Source organism: Balaenoptera borealis (genome assembly GCF_965194805.1).
Source record: "Balaenoptera borealis genome assembly, chromosome: 3".
Taxonomy (NCBI): domain Eukaryota; kingdom Metazoa; phylum Chordata; class Mammalia; order Artiodactyla; family Balaenopteridae; genus Balaenoptera; species Balaenoptera borealis.
Genome location: NC_138866.1, coordinates 47014893 through 47033118, shown reverse-complemented (window position 1 = coordinate 47033118; position 18226 = coordinate 47014893). Strand labels below are relative to the sequence as shown.

The following is an 18226-nucleotide window of genomic DNA, read 5'->3' as shown; positions in this document are numbered from 1 at the left end:
CCAGGGAAGCCCTGCCCATTTTTAAAATTGGATTATTTGGGGGTTTTTTTGCTATTAAGCTATATGAGCTCTTCATATATTTTGGGTATTAACTCATCAGATATATGGATTGCAGATAATTTTTCCCATTCCACAGGCTGTTTTTCATTTTGTTGGTCATTTCTTTGGCCATGCATAAATTTTTTTGTTTGATGTAATTCTACTTGTGTATTTTTGCTTGTGCTTTAGGTGTTATATCCAAAAAGTCATTGCCAAAACCCATGTCAAGGAGCTCTTTTCTTGACATTTGAGGAAGAAATTAAACTAATTCTCTATAATCTCTTTCAGAAGATAGAAGCAGAGGAAATACTTCCTAATTCATTCTATGAAGCCAGCATTACTCTAATACTAAAATCAAACAAAGACATTGCAAGAAAAGAAAACTATAGACCAATATCTCTAATGAACATAAATGCAAAAATCTTTAATAAACTATTAGCAAATCGAATCCAACAATGTATAAATAAAATTATACACCATGACCAAGTGGGATTTATGCCAAGTATGCAAGGCTGGTTCAACATCCCAAAATCAGTATAACCCATCACATCAAAAGGCAGAAGAGGAAAAATCACATGACCATATCAATAGATGTTAAAAAAAAAAAAAAGGCATGACAAAATCCAACACTTATTCATGATAAAACACAGTAAACTAAAATAGAGGGGAACACTTCCTCAACTTTTTTTTTTGGCTGTACTGTGTGGCTTGTATGATCTCCCTGGTGGTCTAGTGGTTAGGATTCAACACTTTCACTGCTTCAGTCTGAGTTCAATCCGTGGTTGGGGAACACTTCCTCAACTTGATAAAGAGTATCTACAAAAAACCTTCAGCTAACAACGTACGTATGATGAGAAACTAGAAGCTTTCCCACTAAAATCAGGAACAAGGCAAGGATGTCCTCTCATATCACTGCTTTTCAATATTGTACTGGAAGCCCTAGCTTATGCAATAAGACAAGAAAAGGAAATAAAAGGTGTATAGATTGGGAAGGAAGAAATCTGTCTTTGTTCACAGATAACATGATCATCTCTACAGAAAATCTAAAAGAACTGACAAAAACTCCTGAAACAAATAAACAATTATAGCAAGGTAAAGGACACAAGGTTAATATACAAAAGTAAATTGCTTTCCAGCAGTGAGCATGTGGAATTTGACATGTAAAACACAATACTATTTACATTAGCACCAAAAAATAAAATACTTAGATATAAATATGACAAAATATGCACAGGATCTATATAAGGAGAACTACAAAACTGTGATGAAAGAAATCAAAGAAGGAAATAAGGGGAGAGATATTCCATGTTCATGGTCAGGAAGACTTGATCTGTCAAGATGTCAGTTCTTCTCAGCTTGATCTATAGATTCAATGCAATCCCAATCAAAATCTCAGCAAGTTATTTTATGGATACTGACAAACTAATTCTAAAGTTTATATGGAAAGGCAAAAGACCCAGGATACCCAACACAATATTGAAGGAGAAGAGCAAATATGGAGGATTGATGCTACCTGACTTCAATTCTTATTGTAAAAAGCTACAGTAATCAAGACAAGGTGGCATTGGCAAAAGAATAGCAAACAGATCAATGGAAAAGAATATAGAGCCCAGCAAGAGACCTACATAAATATAGTCAACTGGTCTTTGACAAAGCAGCAAAGGCAACACAATGGAGAAAAGATAATTTTTCAATAAACAGTGCTATAACAACTGGACATCCACATGCAAAAAAAATGAATCTAGACCCAGACCACACACCCTTCACAAAAATGAACTCAAAATGGATCACAGACCTAAATGTAAACTGTAAAAGCCTTAAAAGATAACACAGAAAAAAAATCTAGATGACCTTGGGTTTGGTGATGACTTTTTAGATATGATAACAAAGGCATGATCCATGAAAGAAATAACTGATAAGCCAGACTTTATAAAACTTAAAAATTTCTGCTCTGTGAAAGAAACTGCCAAAGATAATGAAAAGATAAGCCACTGACTGGGATAAAATATTTGCAAGACATATCTGATAAAGGACTGTTACCCAAAATATACAAAGAACTATTAAAACTCAACAGTAAAAAACCAAAAAACTTGACTGAAAAATAGGCCACAGACTTTAACAGATACCTCACCAAAGATGTACAGATGGCAAATGAGCATATGAAAAGATGTTCCACATCATATGTCATCACGGAAATGCAAAATTAAAACAATGATATACCACTATACATCTATAAGAATGGCCACAATCCAGAACACTGACACCACCAAATGCTGGTGAGAATTCAAAAGGAACAGGAATTCTCATTCACTGCTGAATGTGAATACAAAATGGTATAGCTACTTTGGAAGACAATTTAGCGGTTTCCTACAAAACTAAGCATATTCTTACCATATGATCCAACAATCATACTCCTTAGCATTTACCCAAAGGAGTAAAAAACACATGTTCACAAAAAAAAACCTGTACATGAATGTTTACAGCAGCTTTATTTATAATTGCAAAACTTGGAAATAACTAAGATATCTGTCAGTAGGTGTGGAAAATAAACTGTGGCACATCCAGACAATGGGATATTATTCAGCGCTTAAAAAAATGAGTTACCAAGCTATGAAAAGACATGAAGGAAACTTAAGTGTACATTACTAAGCAAAAGACACCAATCTGAAAAGCTACATATTGTATGATTCCAACTGTATGACATTCTGTAAAAGGCAAAACTATGGAGACAGTAAACAAATTAACAATTGCCAGGGGTTGGTAGGGGAGGGATGAAAAGGCAGAGTACAGATTTTCAGGGCAGTGAAACCATTCCGTATGATATTATAATGATGGATATGTCATTATACATTTGTCCAAAGCCGTAGACTGTACAACACCAAGAGTAAACGCTAATGTAAACCATGTAGTCTGGATGATGATGATGTATCAATGAAGGTTTATCATTACAACAAATGTCCCAGTCTGGTGTGAGGTCTTGATAGTGGGGAGGTTTTATGTGTGGGAATGAGGGTAAATGGGAACACTCTGTACTTTCTGCTTAATTTCGCTGTGAACCTAAAACTGCTGTAAAAAAAAGTTTGTTAAAAAAACTGATAAATGATATAAACAGGCAATTAAAAAAGAAACTGAAATGGCCAGTAAAGACATAAAAACATAGTTATCTTTATAAACTAAAATGAAATACTGTATTCTTTCACTCAGAGAAGCAAACACTAAAAACTGACAACATTCAAGTGTTAGTGACAACTGGAGGCAATGGGTTTTCACACATTGACGGTTGGAATGTAAACTGGTATAACCACTTGGGAGAGCAATTTGACGGTATCTGAAATGAATTACGTGTACACTTAAAACACAGCAATTCTACTTTCTACTTCTACACAAACACAAAAGAGAAATTCCTCCACACTCGTGCAAAATGGCATTAAGAAGATGCCTGCACAGCAACTGCAGTAACATTTTGTTTTTGGATATATACACTCACAGATATGGATACATGTATGTATGTTTACATATTTTCAAAAGTACTGGAAAGATACATACTAACCTTATGACGGTAGTTGCTTTGTGAAGGGAGATTAGATGAGAATATTAATCAAGAAATTTACCTATATTATTTTGACTTAAAAAATAGTTTAGCAAAATGATAAAATATCAGCTACTAATTCTAGATAATAGGATTTAGGTAAATGTTACATAATTCTTTGTATTTTTCTGTATTTTAATTTGTGTCTTAGAAATTCCATTAAACATAAAAGAACCTTGTAATTTGAGTCATTAGAACAAAACAGTAACGTCCTGTATCTCCCCAAATCTATGGTACAATGGAATTATGTACTAATGATAAGGACAATGGTTCACATTTTCTCTGATGGTTGAATATTTCCTGTCATATGACAGAACTGGGTCAGCCAAAAGTAATCTACATCTCATTTCAGAAAATATAAACAGAACTGCTACAAGAGTGTTCAAATTGTAGACTGGTTAAGGAGGATATCACTCATGGTCATTTCCTTAGGAGCTGTGTCAGGCCTTCAATGAAGGAACACAATCTGCCTGAATCACTAAAATCAAATATTGACTTACGTTGAAGGAAATACTACAAAAGCTACATCACTCTGAAGATAATTGCCTGTTCTCTTCTCCTTCTCATAAAAATAAAGTCATCAGAATGAGGTATTAAATAATAATATATATTTCTAATAAGAAAATACTAGACACCTCCTGTTCTTCCTTAACTCAACATTTCTTTACCTTAAAGTAATATAAAAACTTTAAAGAATAAAGTAATAATTTCACAAATACACAAACACAGATAGCTTACCCCAATCCCTACTCCTTGAGATAAACTCAATGTCAGTCATCAGTCATATACATATCATGCAAGTCATAATTTCATGAATTTATCTAATACTTACTAAAAGTCTTACAGATGTCAGAAACAGCTTTGAAGACTCTGTCAGAGAAATTCACTTTCACCTTCACATACTTCATGTTGGGAAGTTGCAGGCGGAGCAGCTTGTGCTGGGGGGTGAACTGAAGCTTAGCATCTGCCTGAACGCCATACTTATCCAAGGTCCAATGTGTCTTGAGGAGCCAAGTTCTCTTCTTTTCCCACCACAGAGCATGGTCAGACCAATCTTTTTTTACATCTATTAAACAAACAAACAAAACACTTCTAAAAATCAGCAAGTTTACCTTGAGAGAAATCATAAGCAGAAAACTAAATAACTGGGTATTTAATATGATCAACTAATTAAATACTAAGTGCCTGTTTTGTGATAGGTACAAAAAAATACTAAATAGCTGAGAAAACATTCTGCCCTTGAAAGCTAGTACAGAAGGGAACTGCGGCAGAATACACAGGGTAACTAATAATGCTTAAGGTGGACACACCAATGACGAGGAGAGTAAGTACTCTCTGTAGGCATTCCGAGAACAAAGGGAACCCTGGGGACTAGAATCAGAAGGGTTAATGATGAGGTGGAGCTGGTGGATTCTGAGCCCAGCCTCGAGGGATGGACAATATTCTGATGATAAAATAGGTGAGAAGGCTGAGGTATAAGAGGCTGCAGAGGCATGCTGAGGTTAATGAGTGGTGAAAAGCAAGATGGAACCAAAGTGAACAAAACCCAATATCCTAGGTAGAGAAGAGACTGGTAAAAGAAAACATCCACGAGTAACACTTAATAACTTATTAAGAGAAAACAAAAACAAAAAAACTACATTCCCAACCACACACCCAAATACATTCCAAGAAAAGTAACTTATAAGTCACACTGTCCAACTTTTTTTCCCCAATATATTTTGGTACAAGAGAAAACATTAATATCTGTTATACTCTTTAACATCCTTATGCAATTAAATTAAATGAAAATAAATTTATACCAAATAAAGAGTATAATTTACACAAGATTTGGCTACCCCCAGATACAGCAGATCATAACAATAAACTTGCAAATAAAAGCCAACTTTAACTAGTTCTTAAAGTAGCAATAAAAGTAAAGCCTTTTTGGATCAATTATATGATAAACTAAGAACCAAAAAAGGGGGACAGGATATTTAAAAAAAAAAAAAAAAAAACAGTATTAGCCAAACAAAGCTTTCCAGGGGAAGAAAATAAAAATGAAAAATATTATCATGATTCTGATACAAAGTTCATTTTAATAGTTTTTAAAAGAACTGGTCAATTTTAAGAAGATAAATTTAAAAGTATACACTAACCTGTAATGTTTTTTTAGCACCTGTCTACCAGAAAGCTTCAGAGTAAAAAATCAAACTACCACATTGATTATGAGCCTAGAAACACTTTCTATAATGGTGAAATTTACTTGATATAATTAACTTCTCCTCATTATGGAAGAAACACACCACAGGTGGGAAAAAGACTTTCAATTCCCCCAGACAGTAAAAGAAATATTTTAATTAGTAAGTACTTTAATGGGAGAACTGTAATTACTTGTGATTATATTGCCATTTTGAAATTTCAATATTTGTTTCGGGAAAGCCCAGTCAATTATGTTATTTGAAGTTTGGCTGCAGAAATACATATTTTACAACTACTTACTTAGTTGTGACACAATGTATATAGTACCCTGCATCTTAAATTATCTTCCAGCACAGAATTTATCAACTAAATTTTAGAAACAGCAAATCTGATCTAGCTCACAAGAAGACAACCAAGGTTGGGACCTTTTCATATACTATGCGGTAAATGTCACACACGTTACAGATGGTTTACTTTTTTCTTCAGGAATAAAGAACCCAAGGCAGAAAAAGATAATTTGTAAAGAATGATAGTAACCAAGCAGGGCAAGGCTGGGCTGAACTGAATTAATTGTAGGTAGGTATCTAATACTTTCTTCCCCATATCTCAATCCATTCACTTCCGCTGCCAATATCAACCATTAAGGAAGCTACAACATATATTCCCAGTGCGGGGGAGAAGAGAGGAAAAAGCTGTACACCGCGAATAATAATAATAGTTTTGTAAATACTGACTTAAGTCATTTGGGTTCCCTTTGACTTAAATCAAAAGACAATCCTGAAATAAGAACTTTGGCACAAGTAGCTTATTTGGGGTTGGGGGGGACCCCAGGAAGCATACCTGAGGGGATTAGGAAAAGTGAAACAGAGGGAGAAAAGTCTATTAAGGATTCATTAACTTCTGTGGGTAACTGGAGTTCAGTCCTGTGAGATACCCTCCGAGGAATCACACAGAACATGACTTAGAATTATCCCCCTAAGGAAAGAGAAAGCTGGGGTATCTATCCAATTCCTTGGTTGAGGGTTGCTCCTAGGGCCATTAAATTCCCAGCATTTCCCCAGCTGCCACGCATGGGCTGGCCTCCCTACACTCAAGCAGTTAACTCACCAAGGCTGAAATATTTACTACATGGACTTTTACAGAAAGACTTTGTAGGCCCGGATGCAATAAAATCTCAACTTTGCATCAATTAGGCTTCAAACGCTGACCTTCAGAAACAGGTACTTCCCGTGATCTTCCTCTTTAAAAATTTAACCCTCCCCATCAATTCCACCTTGGTTTTTTACACCAAAGGAACGGCACCCCTGCATCCAATAAGAATAAACATTGACAAGAAGGACATATAATCCAAAGACTGTGTACTAGAAACCTATGAATAGTTTGTTTACCCACAGAAAGAGAGAAAATCTTTTACTGACTGGCAACACTGGTAAAATCAGTCTTTTTTACCCACAGAAAATAGTAGATAAGTAACAATATAGGAAAGAAAAATTACCCCAAATAAAAGCAGAAACAGGACACCAGAAAAGATCTGAAGTGTCGATAGGGCACATGCCAAGAGACAAAAACAGAGAAAAGCAGGCATTCTGACAGCAAAAGTAGTTAGTGCTAGAAGATGGAATGGTTGGACTACGGGAACCTGTGACATATGTTCAAATAGTATAATTTTTGGTAGCATTCTTGAAGACTCAAAATACCAGCAACCTAATCAGCATTAATTATAAGATAATCACTACTACAGAACAAGAACAAACAGCATCTATAAAATATTCATTAATTCCACAAATATCTGCTGAACATTTACTATGTGCCAGAAGGCACTATTCTAGTGCTAGAGATACAGTGATGAGAAGAACAAAGTTCCAGCATCTTTGAAGAAGGCCAATATGACTAGAATTGAGGAGGTGAAGCATCAGAGAGCTCGGCAGAAGCCTTATATATTATAAAGTTGTTCAGCTTTTATTATGTGTGTGAGAGAAGCCACTAGAGCAGTGTTTTTCAGCTTGTTTGGCATTAGAATTATCTGAGCAACTTTTCAAATAGAGTAATGCCTGGACACAGCCCAAACCACTCTGGGTGTGGGTCTAGAAATTGATTTTAAGCAGGGGAGTGATTTTTTATTTCAAAATCATCAGATAATTCTGAAGAATGCAGGGGCAGGGGTGTGCATGAGTGAAATTCAGAGGCCGTGCAAGAAGTTAACATGGGAGTGGACAGGATGAAAGTTTGAATTACAATGGTTGGGCACCAAGGAAGGAGAAATAAGGAATACAGACAACTTTTCCTGATTATTTTGTTATAGTGGGGAGCAGAATCATAGATGGCAGATGAACGGAAAGGGGGTGGCAAATCCAAGAAGTATTTTCAGTCTTGTTTTTAAGAACGAAACCTATTTCAGCATTATTTAAATAGTGATGATCCTATAAAGCTTAAACCACATTTCCAATTATCATTCTTTCCTTTGACTGCCCCTCCACAGAGAGTCATTGTGTCACAGTGTCATTTCAAAACTTTTTAGAGACTTGATTGAGCTCTCTTAAATATGCAAGACAATATTTTCCCACTTACTAGAAAATCTTTCTTTGGTTCTGGCTTTGTATCACACTATGTATCTTATTTTGAAACTAACAACAGCTACACATCAAGTCCCACAATTGGCTCCACTACAGATATCATAAGAATCTATTTATTCTATTCAGAAGTAGCAAAAACAATTTTACACTCTGATCAAAATCCTGAGAAAGATGATATACCAACTGAGAATCATTAACCAAGGCAAACATAAGCGCCAACTGCACATCAAAAATACTTAACTACACAAGGGGTGTGTGTGTGTGTGTGTGTGTGTGTGTGTATGTGTAAAGCTGTATATCTTAATGCAATAGCTCCTTCATTTCAAACCAGGTAGATTGAAACAACTATTATAAATTTATGGCCAACAGGATCCAAGATAGCACCAGGCAATCCTACCATGTTTCTTCTATCCACCACTGTATTTCAAACTTGTCATCCCTCCTCACTGCCTGAGTATCCTCCTTCTCAGTAGACAACCACGGATTCTACTTTAGAAAACAGAGAAGCCATCAGATTGGAACTATTTCACCTAAGTGCCAACCAAATGTACAAACCTTCTTGCATCTGTACCTGTACGGGTCTCCTGCCTTTGTGTTATGATGAGAGGAGCGTCTCTCCTGTTTATCTGAAACCAATCCTGCTACCTATGCTCTGCTGCCCTTCCCACCTTCTAGAGACCATGCACTTCCCACTCTGACTCCTAGGTATCTCATCCATTCTTATGGCTTTACATGGTATCTATACACTTACCTTCCTAATTTTTATCTCTAGCCCAACCTTCTGCTTAGAGCACCAATTTATACATCCTACTGACTATCCCACATCTCCACCTGGATGTCTCACAGGCATCTCAAACTTAATATGTGCAAAACTTAACCCAATTTTCTCCTAGCCCTACTGTTATTAAATAGCCCTAACTGTCAACCCAAGTTGCTCATGCCAGAAATCTAGTTTACTTATTTATTTGGCTGCACTGGGTCTTAGTTGCAGCACGCGGGATCTTCACTGCTGCGTGTAGGATCTTTAGTTGTGGCGTGTGAACTCTTAGTTGTGGCATGTGGGATCTAGTTCCCTGACCAGGGATCGAACCCGGGCCCCCTGCATTGGGAGCACGGAGTCTTAGCCACTGCACCACCAGGGAAGTCTCATGCCAGAAATCTAAAAGTAATGAATTCTTCTCCTCCCCGTAGTCCACACATTCATCAAGTCAGTTCCACTTCCCAAAATCTCCACTTCAGTCTGCACTGGCACCATCCTGTCTTTCAGGTAACCATCATCTCTTACACCGACTACTCCAACAGCCTCCTAACTGGTCTCCTTGATTCCGTCCAGCACTTTCCACACAACACCCAAAGTGATCTATTTAACGCTTTCATGTCATTCCCCTGCTGAAAATCTTTTAACAGCTTCCAACTACACTGAGAATGAAATCCAAATGCCTTTGAGTTTACACAGTGCCACACAGTGTAACGCACCTACTCCTCCATGTTTATCCTGCGCTATTCCTCCTCTGCTCCAGCCACACCTGCCTTCTTTCTACTCTGAGAACTGTCAAGTAAATAAGCTCTTTCTTGCCTCAGTGGCTTTGCACGTGCCATTCCACTCTTTGAATGCCTAATTCCTTCTTGTCTTTCAAACTTTAGTTTAAATTCCATGTTCTCAGAGAGGCCTTTCTTAACTACCCTATCTAAGATGAGACCTCCAATGTCCTATGTCCCTCTTTTATTCTCTATTTCAGTACACTGTAATATCACTTATCAAAATTTGCGTTCATTTTGTTTGTTGTTCATGGGATGGGGAGGTATCTTTCTTCCCTACCAAACTCTGAGAAGACAAGGACAATGCCTATTTTGATCACCATTGTATTTCTAGCACATTGCACAGGTGACTGGGACACATTTGATATATGAATGAATCCTCATATTGAAAATTTTAAAGATCCTTCATTACTTCAAGAAAACATTAATCCCAACGAAGAAATTATTCTTAAACCAACAAGAAAAATTATAATAAGATTTATTAATTTAGTTGTATGTTTAAAAAAATCTGTCTTATCTTCTTCAACTTCAGAATTAAAACGTGTCTACACTAACTAAAAGTATGGCACAGATTCCGCTGGACATGGGGAATCAAACCCTATCGACTTCCTCTTCTTTCTCACATCTTCTTTTGCTCAAGACAATCCCTACTGTATGAAATGATTATGTTCCAAAAGTTCTTTTAAGTCTTAGAATTTAGATTTGCCACAAAGAAACATTATAAATAGGTTCCAAATCAGACTTACTCAAATCTAAAATAGCGCAAAGTATACTACTAGCAATATTACACTAAACTGTTATCATAAGGCTTTTGCAGAATATATGGTTGATGTTCAACTAGAGATGTAAGGAAAACTGCTAAGTGGCACCTGCAGACTGTGGGTTGGATGGAGAGGAAGAAAGACAATGTTGCTGGTAAGCTGTGAGGGAGACAAGGGCTTCCTGCTAAAGTAGGGCACCTGGCTACTCCCTCGTCACCCTTCCATAAACTCCAGGAATTAACTGGCCTCCTTCCTCTTTCCCAGCTACAATTTGTTGTCTTAGGCCAAGGTTTCTTTCCTCTACTAAAGCTCCTAAAAACAGAAGAGCTTTACCTTCTGCTTTCCTCTCTAATTCCTGAAACATACAACTATTCTAATGTTTCTAATGAAATGTTATTGCCAATAATGTGTAAAGACAAGGTCTACAAGTAAAATTAATGCTTAAGTAAGTTTAAAAAATTATCTCTATAATGTTATCCCTAATGTTTATTGAAATGTAAAGGACATTAAATATTAATTTCACTTTTCGATCACATAATCTTTTGTTCTTAAGAACTCCTCACTCTCACTCTTTTAGGTCTCTCTCCTCCCAAACTCCTTTTAATTTCAGAGGTGAGGCAGCTGAAGATACTGCTCCCTTGTTTTTAGGATGTGCCCTCTTGTTCTTGTTTTTAATCACTCAGACCTTCAAAAAAGGAAATAGGCAAAATGGACGAAGTGCTGCTCTTCAGGTACACAACCAATAAATGAATCAATAAACATTTTCCAAGGACCTACCATATGCCAGACACTAAGCTAGGCCATGGGAATATATAATTAGTTACGTAAGAATTCCCATCAAAGAGTCACTTACAGTCCAAGTGAGGGACACAGACAGTGGCAGAAAGATCAGAATCCTGTTCTAATAGGTATGTAACTGATATCTCAACTGAAGAGTCAGCATGAAAAAATGGGCTCAAAGACTAAATTTATGTTCACTCAGCTCTGCCCAAGGTAAACAAACTCTGTCTCCCAGGCACACAGAGACCTGGTATTTCCACTTTATTTAATAATTTCTTTACCTCCCTACAGATGTCCAATCTGTCCTCTTCCTCACTCCTAAATACCTATTTCCTATAAGACTGCTATTTCATTAGGGTCTCAAAGAGCTACGGGGAAATAGTCACTCAAACCACTCCATTTCTCTGTTCCAATACTATCCATACTTTGGAATGTCAATTTATTTATATATAATGGACCCCAGTCCCCACCATACACCAAGAAGCTAATCAATTCAAGATATATCCTAAGAAAGATAAGGATTACACCAGATAATTAAGGACTAGACCATGGAAACCGTGATTCAAGTGAGGGCTGGTTTCAGGAGGTCCTGCCTAGAACCGGCCAACACTACAAAGTCACTCATCAGTTCACTCTCAAAACACCAAGTGTGAAGGAATATTTATATTATGCATGTCTTTAACTGATTTAACAATGGCAGCTACAGACAATAAAACTCAAAAAGGTTATGGTTAGTAGCTATTTTACTATTTGAAGAATGCGTATAGTACTATGTAAAATTAAACTGAGTTCAAAATAAGTGAAGAACACAAACATATCAACTGCAAAGACGCAATTTAGAAAAATAATGTAATTAACCACTCTTGATTTTACATTAGAAACTAGAATTATATTATAAAATGAATACTCTATCATCTAAAAATAATTGAAATAACTTCCAAGTCATTCCTCTCTTCCTTAAGACTGTTCCACAGAGACCAGAAGTAAATTCCTCAATTATTTTTAATCTTATTCTAGAAGAGTAACCCTCTCTTCCAGACTACGCTTCATTCTAGAGGAATAATCCCCAACAGATTCTCAGCAGTGTATTCTATACTACATTACTACAACGCTATCTACGACTGAATCAAAGTTACTATAATAGGATTATTAGTACACTAGAAAGAAGTATATTCCTGATTTTCCACAGCTATGAAAAGCAGAAACAGACTGCTTTAAAAGAAGTCCCAGAGCTAACTCAGCTGACATACTTTTGTTAATCAATAAAATGAAAACAGGAAACACTAGCAACGAAGCATGTAAATATTCCGTAATTCAGTAACTGTCCCCCACTCACCCCGTCCATTCAACAAATTAAGGGAGACTACACCAAGATCATACAAATAGAAATTATATTAACCTAATCTTTAAATCTTTAAAATTGAATATCTCTCTCCAAGGTCTAGTTTCTTCCTCAGTTTTTCTTTCTATCCAAGTACTATGGAATTTACCTCTCAAACAGCTGTTAAATTTGTCCCTTCCTTTCTTTTTATTACACTGCTTTAGTTTAAGTCCTCAGCATCTCTTGTCTGAACTACTATAATCCCATTTTTTACAAAACTATCTGAGTTATCTTTTAAAATGCAAATTTGATCATTTTACTTCTCTACATAACTTTACAGGTCCTTCTGTTGCTGAAGTGTTTTATCACCTCTTAGCAGGTTGCACAAATCTTAACCATCTGTGCCCCACACTGCTTGGCTATCCCCAGGTACAGCTCATGCTCTGGCCCAGTTTGTGAAACAACTTGATGTTTTGTGCATCCTTGATTGGATACCTTTCTCTTCCCCCCCATAAGGCTGACAAAATCCTACACAAAAACCAAATATTACCATCTCCAAGCCTTCACTGACCCTCCTGTTAAAGCAGTTATGTACATCTTAGCACTCTGAATAATATACCACACTTCATTATAATTGATTTTATGTAACTACTTTCTTCCACTCGATTAAGGGTCTTTGATCTTATTTATCTTGTACCTCAAAGGCAGAGCCCAGGGACTCTGCTGGTGGTGCAGTGGTTAAGAATCCACCTGCCAATGCAGGAGACACGGGTTCGATCCCTGGTCCAGGAAGATCCCACATGCCGCAAAGCAACTAAGCCGTGCACCACAACTACTGAGCCTGCACTCTAGAGCTCGTGAGCCACAACTACTGAGCCCTCATGCCACAACTACTGAAGCCCACGTGTGCCTAGAGCCCATGCTATGCAACAAGAGAAGCCACTGCAATGAGAAACACGTGCACTGCAAGGAAGAGTAGCCCCCGCTCGCCACAACTAGAGAAAAAGCCCGTGTGCAGCAATGAAGACCCAACATAGCCGAAAATAAATAAGTAAAATAAATAAATTTTTAAAAAGGCAGAGCCCAAGGCCTGGCACATGGAATTAAACCAATAAATATTTGTAATATGCAGGCAACGTGCAAACTCTTAAGTGTATACAGGCAAATGAAAAAATAAAACTGATATTTACTGTACTGTAATTTAAAACATTAGAAATATTGAGAAGTGTTACACTTCTTTGTAAAAACTTACCAAGAGTAGTTTTATTCATTTATTTATTTTTGCTGCACCAGGTCTTGCTGCATGAGGGATCTTTAGTTGCAGCATGCAGACTTCTTAGTTGTGGCATGTGGACTCTTAGTTGAGGCATGCATGTGGGATCTAGTTCCCCGACCAGGGATCGAACCCGGGCCCCCTGCATTGGGAGCGTGGAGTCTTACCCACTGGACCACCAGGGAAGTCCCCAAGAATAGTTTAAATACCACTTGTCTATGCCCTGGCAAATTATCATACTCCTTTCTAGGTTTGGATCAATTTCCAACATTTTATCCTGTGTACTTTCAATGCCATGATATATCTCCGAGAGTTCCTTTAATATGCAGTTTTTTGCTGGTGTCACTTCCTCTGAGACATCTTTGTCTTTTTTGTCATACCACTTATCTCATTTATGTCGATAAGTTTGCCTTCACTAAATTCCTCTGGCTGTATATCTAGAGTCTCTCAAATGGCGACAGCACCCACATTCCCGTGGTGAGCTGTTTCTTCTATAACTCCATTTATGCTTGATTCAAATTTCAGTTCTGGCATCACCACTTTTTGGGTTTTTCTGCTGCACATTTATCTTCGTTGGCCAATTCCCTCTTTCAGTTATCCGTTTAAAAAAAAATCTCATGAGTTTATCAGTGGGAGAAAAAGAAGCAACACAACTACATATGCTGTCTATGCATGAACACAAATATACAGTAACCAATCATGGACAGACTGAAATATGTGCTATAACTGGTCACTGATCATGATACACATGTTATTGACACAGTGAGTTGTAGACTGAAGAGCTAGAAGCAAAGTTGGTACTTTATGCAATTACTCAAAGTATGGTGGTAACTAAAATGTGAACCATGTTGTTGGATAACTGGTGTTAACTAAACCATGATAACTGAAACATGTGCATACTGAAACTGTGCAAAATACTGATGGTTTCCAAAAATCTGATATGTCCTTTTCTTAAAAAATGTTTTTCATTTGTTAGCATAAGCAGTAAACTGCTTCAAAGTTTACATATCATTCAAATTGCCAAAATATTTCAATTAAAATACCCCATTCAATTTTAGCTTAAGAAAATTATTGGTTTACATTAAGACTAAAGCAGATGCATCACCCAGTTTTCAAAAACATTTAGAAACTAAACTCCTGATTAAAAAGTGACTGATGTTTCTTTGACATAGCTAACTTGATTGAAAATTAGGAATTCACTCATCAAAACAAAACAAAATCAACTAAGTTTACAAATGGCCTTCTGAAGTTACTCACAAACCCAAAATAATGTTTATCAATTTCAATATCAATTATTTCCTATTACAAAATACACTAACTCAAAGTAGTTGAGAAGCTTTACCAGACGACATACATGCATGCAATTACAGAGTACGCACAAATAGAAGTCATGTCAATTATTCATTTCCAGAGGGTGGGTAACTTTCTATCCAATCCAAAGGCTTACTACTAATTTAGTTCAACTTGACTTAGTTCCTAGAAGACTGGACTCAGAGTCCATGCAATGTCAACATGTAACAAATTCTAAGAGAGTTAACATCAAGGCTGAATTTATCAGTTAGTATTTGACTCACAGAAGTAATAACTGGATTTGTCTTTTAAAGTTGGTCAAAGGCACTAGCTATTCTATAGTTCAAAAAAGAAGTAACTTAAGAATATTTTATTGGCTTTGACATTTAAAATTTATCTCAGAAACAAATTCTAATATAGGACTGGAGTGCAGACTACTGAAAAAATATTTCTTGGAATCCAAGAGGCTTATTACTGCTTGTATCTTATGTTACTGACACATATGTACATGATGAACTCCAAATTTGTAAAGATCTAATGTCTCTTCCAATTTAAAATCTATTATTGGTATCTCACAGCTCTTAGTACAACACTAAGTCTTTTAAACCTGGTTTACAATGCACCTTAAGCACTTGCTTATTTCTTAAGCCTGTCAAGTCACCGGTTCCCCAGGACCATTCCTCCATCATCATTAGACTTCTTTCAGTTCCTCAAATGGCAGCCTTCCCTTGTTCCCATGCTCTCATGCTGGGACTTCTCATCTTCTCCCAACCTGTTGTTCTTTTATCCCATGCCCCCATGCTAAGATCCTCTGTCACTCTTCTGGCTAATCCTACTCTACCATCAAACCTCGTTTTAAAAGTAATTTCCTCCAGAAACCCTTCCCCATTGACTAGGTCAGGTTCCCCAGTACATACTCTCATAACTATTTCAATTATCCTAACACTCATCACATTATAGCAATTACTTATTTAAAGACTGTCTTGCCCCTAAGACTACAAGTTGAATGAGTGTAAGGAATAAGCTAATTTTGTTCACTTCTTGTCTCTCCCATTCATAGTATGGTATCTAGCATTCAGCAGGTTCTCATTTAAAACATTAAGTGGGTGAGTGAAGGAATAAAAGAACAGAATATCATTTCCTCACTTACTTAACTATAACTTTCCTCTCTATAATTATTATCTTCTACTTCTCTAAGCTAGTCTCCAGAACACCATAAACACTGCAATCCTCAATCCAGAATGCCTTTCTTCCTAACTTTTCACCCTGGCCCTCTTTAAATAAAGCCAGTTTCTGTTCATGCTTCTAAATCTCCACCACCTTCCTGTACCACTTATTTGGCACTTCACAACCAGACTGTCAACTCAAAGCAATCTTCTGTTTTCATTTTGGTACTAGAAAGCTGCTCACATTTTGAGTGGGGACTATGTCCCATTACCTAATATAATGGTTGGCCCTCCATAAATGTTTTGCTTGCTGCTACTACTGATGAGGTCAAGTTCACATACCTCTTTAATCCCCACAAAAGTCTCATGTTATAAACCTCTCTAACCTATTGAAAACAGAATATGAGTGTACAGACTTTAGGTAGGAATATTTACATGTGAATGTCTCCTCTTGTTCTAAAGCCCCTCTTTCCTAGTCTTAAGTTCTTTAAGGCATTTATTCCCCAAACTCATAAGGTAAGATATTTAATAGTGAGATATCCCAGAGGTCCATTAGGACCCTCAATAAAATAACACCAGTTACTCTAACAGAACTTACTATGTGCCACTGTGTGCTTTACACATACGTATTCATTTAATCCTCACAACAACCCTATGAGGTAAGTATACCATTATCTCCATTTTACTTGTAAGGAAACTAAGTCACAGCAATGCTAAATAACTTGACACAAGGTCACAAAGCTTATAGGGAGTGAAGCCAGTATTTAAACCCAAGGCAGTGTGGCTTCGGGGAATATATTCAGAGTTCAGAACCATTAAACAAAACTTACAAAAGCAAGAAAATAAGAAGGGGTTTCTGGTTAAGTACTACATAAATACAATGAAAATGAATTAGCCTACTTCAATCCACAGTTCAAATTTATGTTTTAGGTTTACATAGTATTTGAAGGACAACTGAGGATAACATTTTTTTGAGCTCTTAATATAGGCATTCTACTTATTACCAGGGATTCTGTTAATACTTTTAACACCATACTCAGTTGGTTAACTGAGTAACTCCAAGAAACAGGTAAGTAAACTAAGGTTAAGGTTAAATGAGACTAATAATCAGGATAGGTTAAAATAACATGCCAAGGTCATATATAATTCTAAGTGGCATGTCTTAGACTTAAGTTCTTAAACATTAACAAAGTTCACCTTTTAAAGAAGGTACTTGCCTAAACCAGAATATTAAATTTATTGGAAATACCCTCCATTTAAGCATAGTTTATCTATAATTTTGTACATATTGAAGCATAAAATCTACTGCTTCTAAAACATGTTATACTTTTTAAAAATATTACCCATAGTGATGCAAGTTAGCATAATAAAGTTAAAATGCATTCCTAATATGGTAGAGAATAAATCAGTACTATTTGGCTTACCTTTATAAATGACACTTTCTCAATCTTTTATAAAATATTATTTCTCTAGCTCAGTAAAAGGGAACATTTTACACAGCTACATTTCATCATCAACATAGTTACATTTACAAAGGCTATTCTAAAACACTTCATATATATTAACTAACTGAATCCTTATACTAATCCTAGGATAAAGATACTATTATTATTCCCATTTTACAGATGAGCAAGCAGAGGCACAGACAGGTAGGTCACAGAGCTGCACAGCTAGAATATGGTAAAGTCAGGACTGTGACACAGTCAGGAGGCCC

General features: G+C 36.4%; 1 protein-coding gene across 6 annotated transcripts in view; it reads right to left on the bottom strand.

Annotated features, from left to right (window-relative positions):
- FERMT2 (FERM domain containing kindlin 2) overlaps window positions 1-18226 on the bottom strand; it is a 72548-nt gene that overhangs the window by 44341 nt on the left and 9981 nt on the right. For all 6 annotated transcript variants that reach the window (XM_082386829.1, XM_082386830.1, XM_082386832.1 and 3 more), the window contains exon 3: window positions 4461-4694. In XM_082386829.1, coding sequence (XP_082242955.1) covers window positions 4461-4694 — 234 coding nt within the window. The remainder of the gene's footprint in view (window positions 1-4460; window positions 4695-18226) is intronic.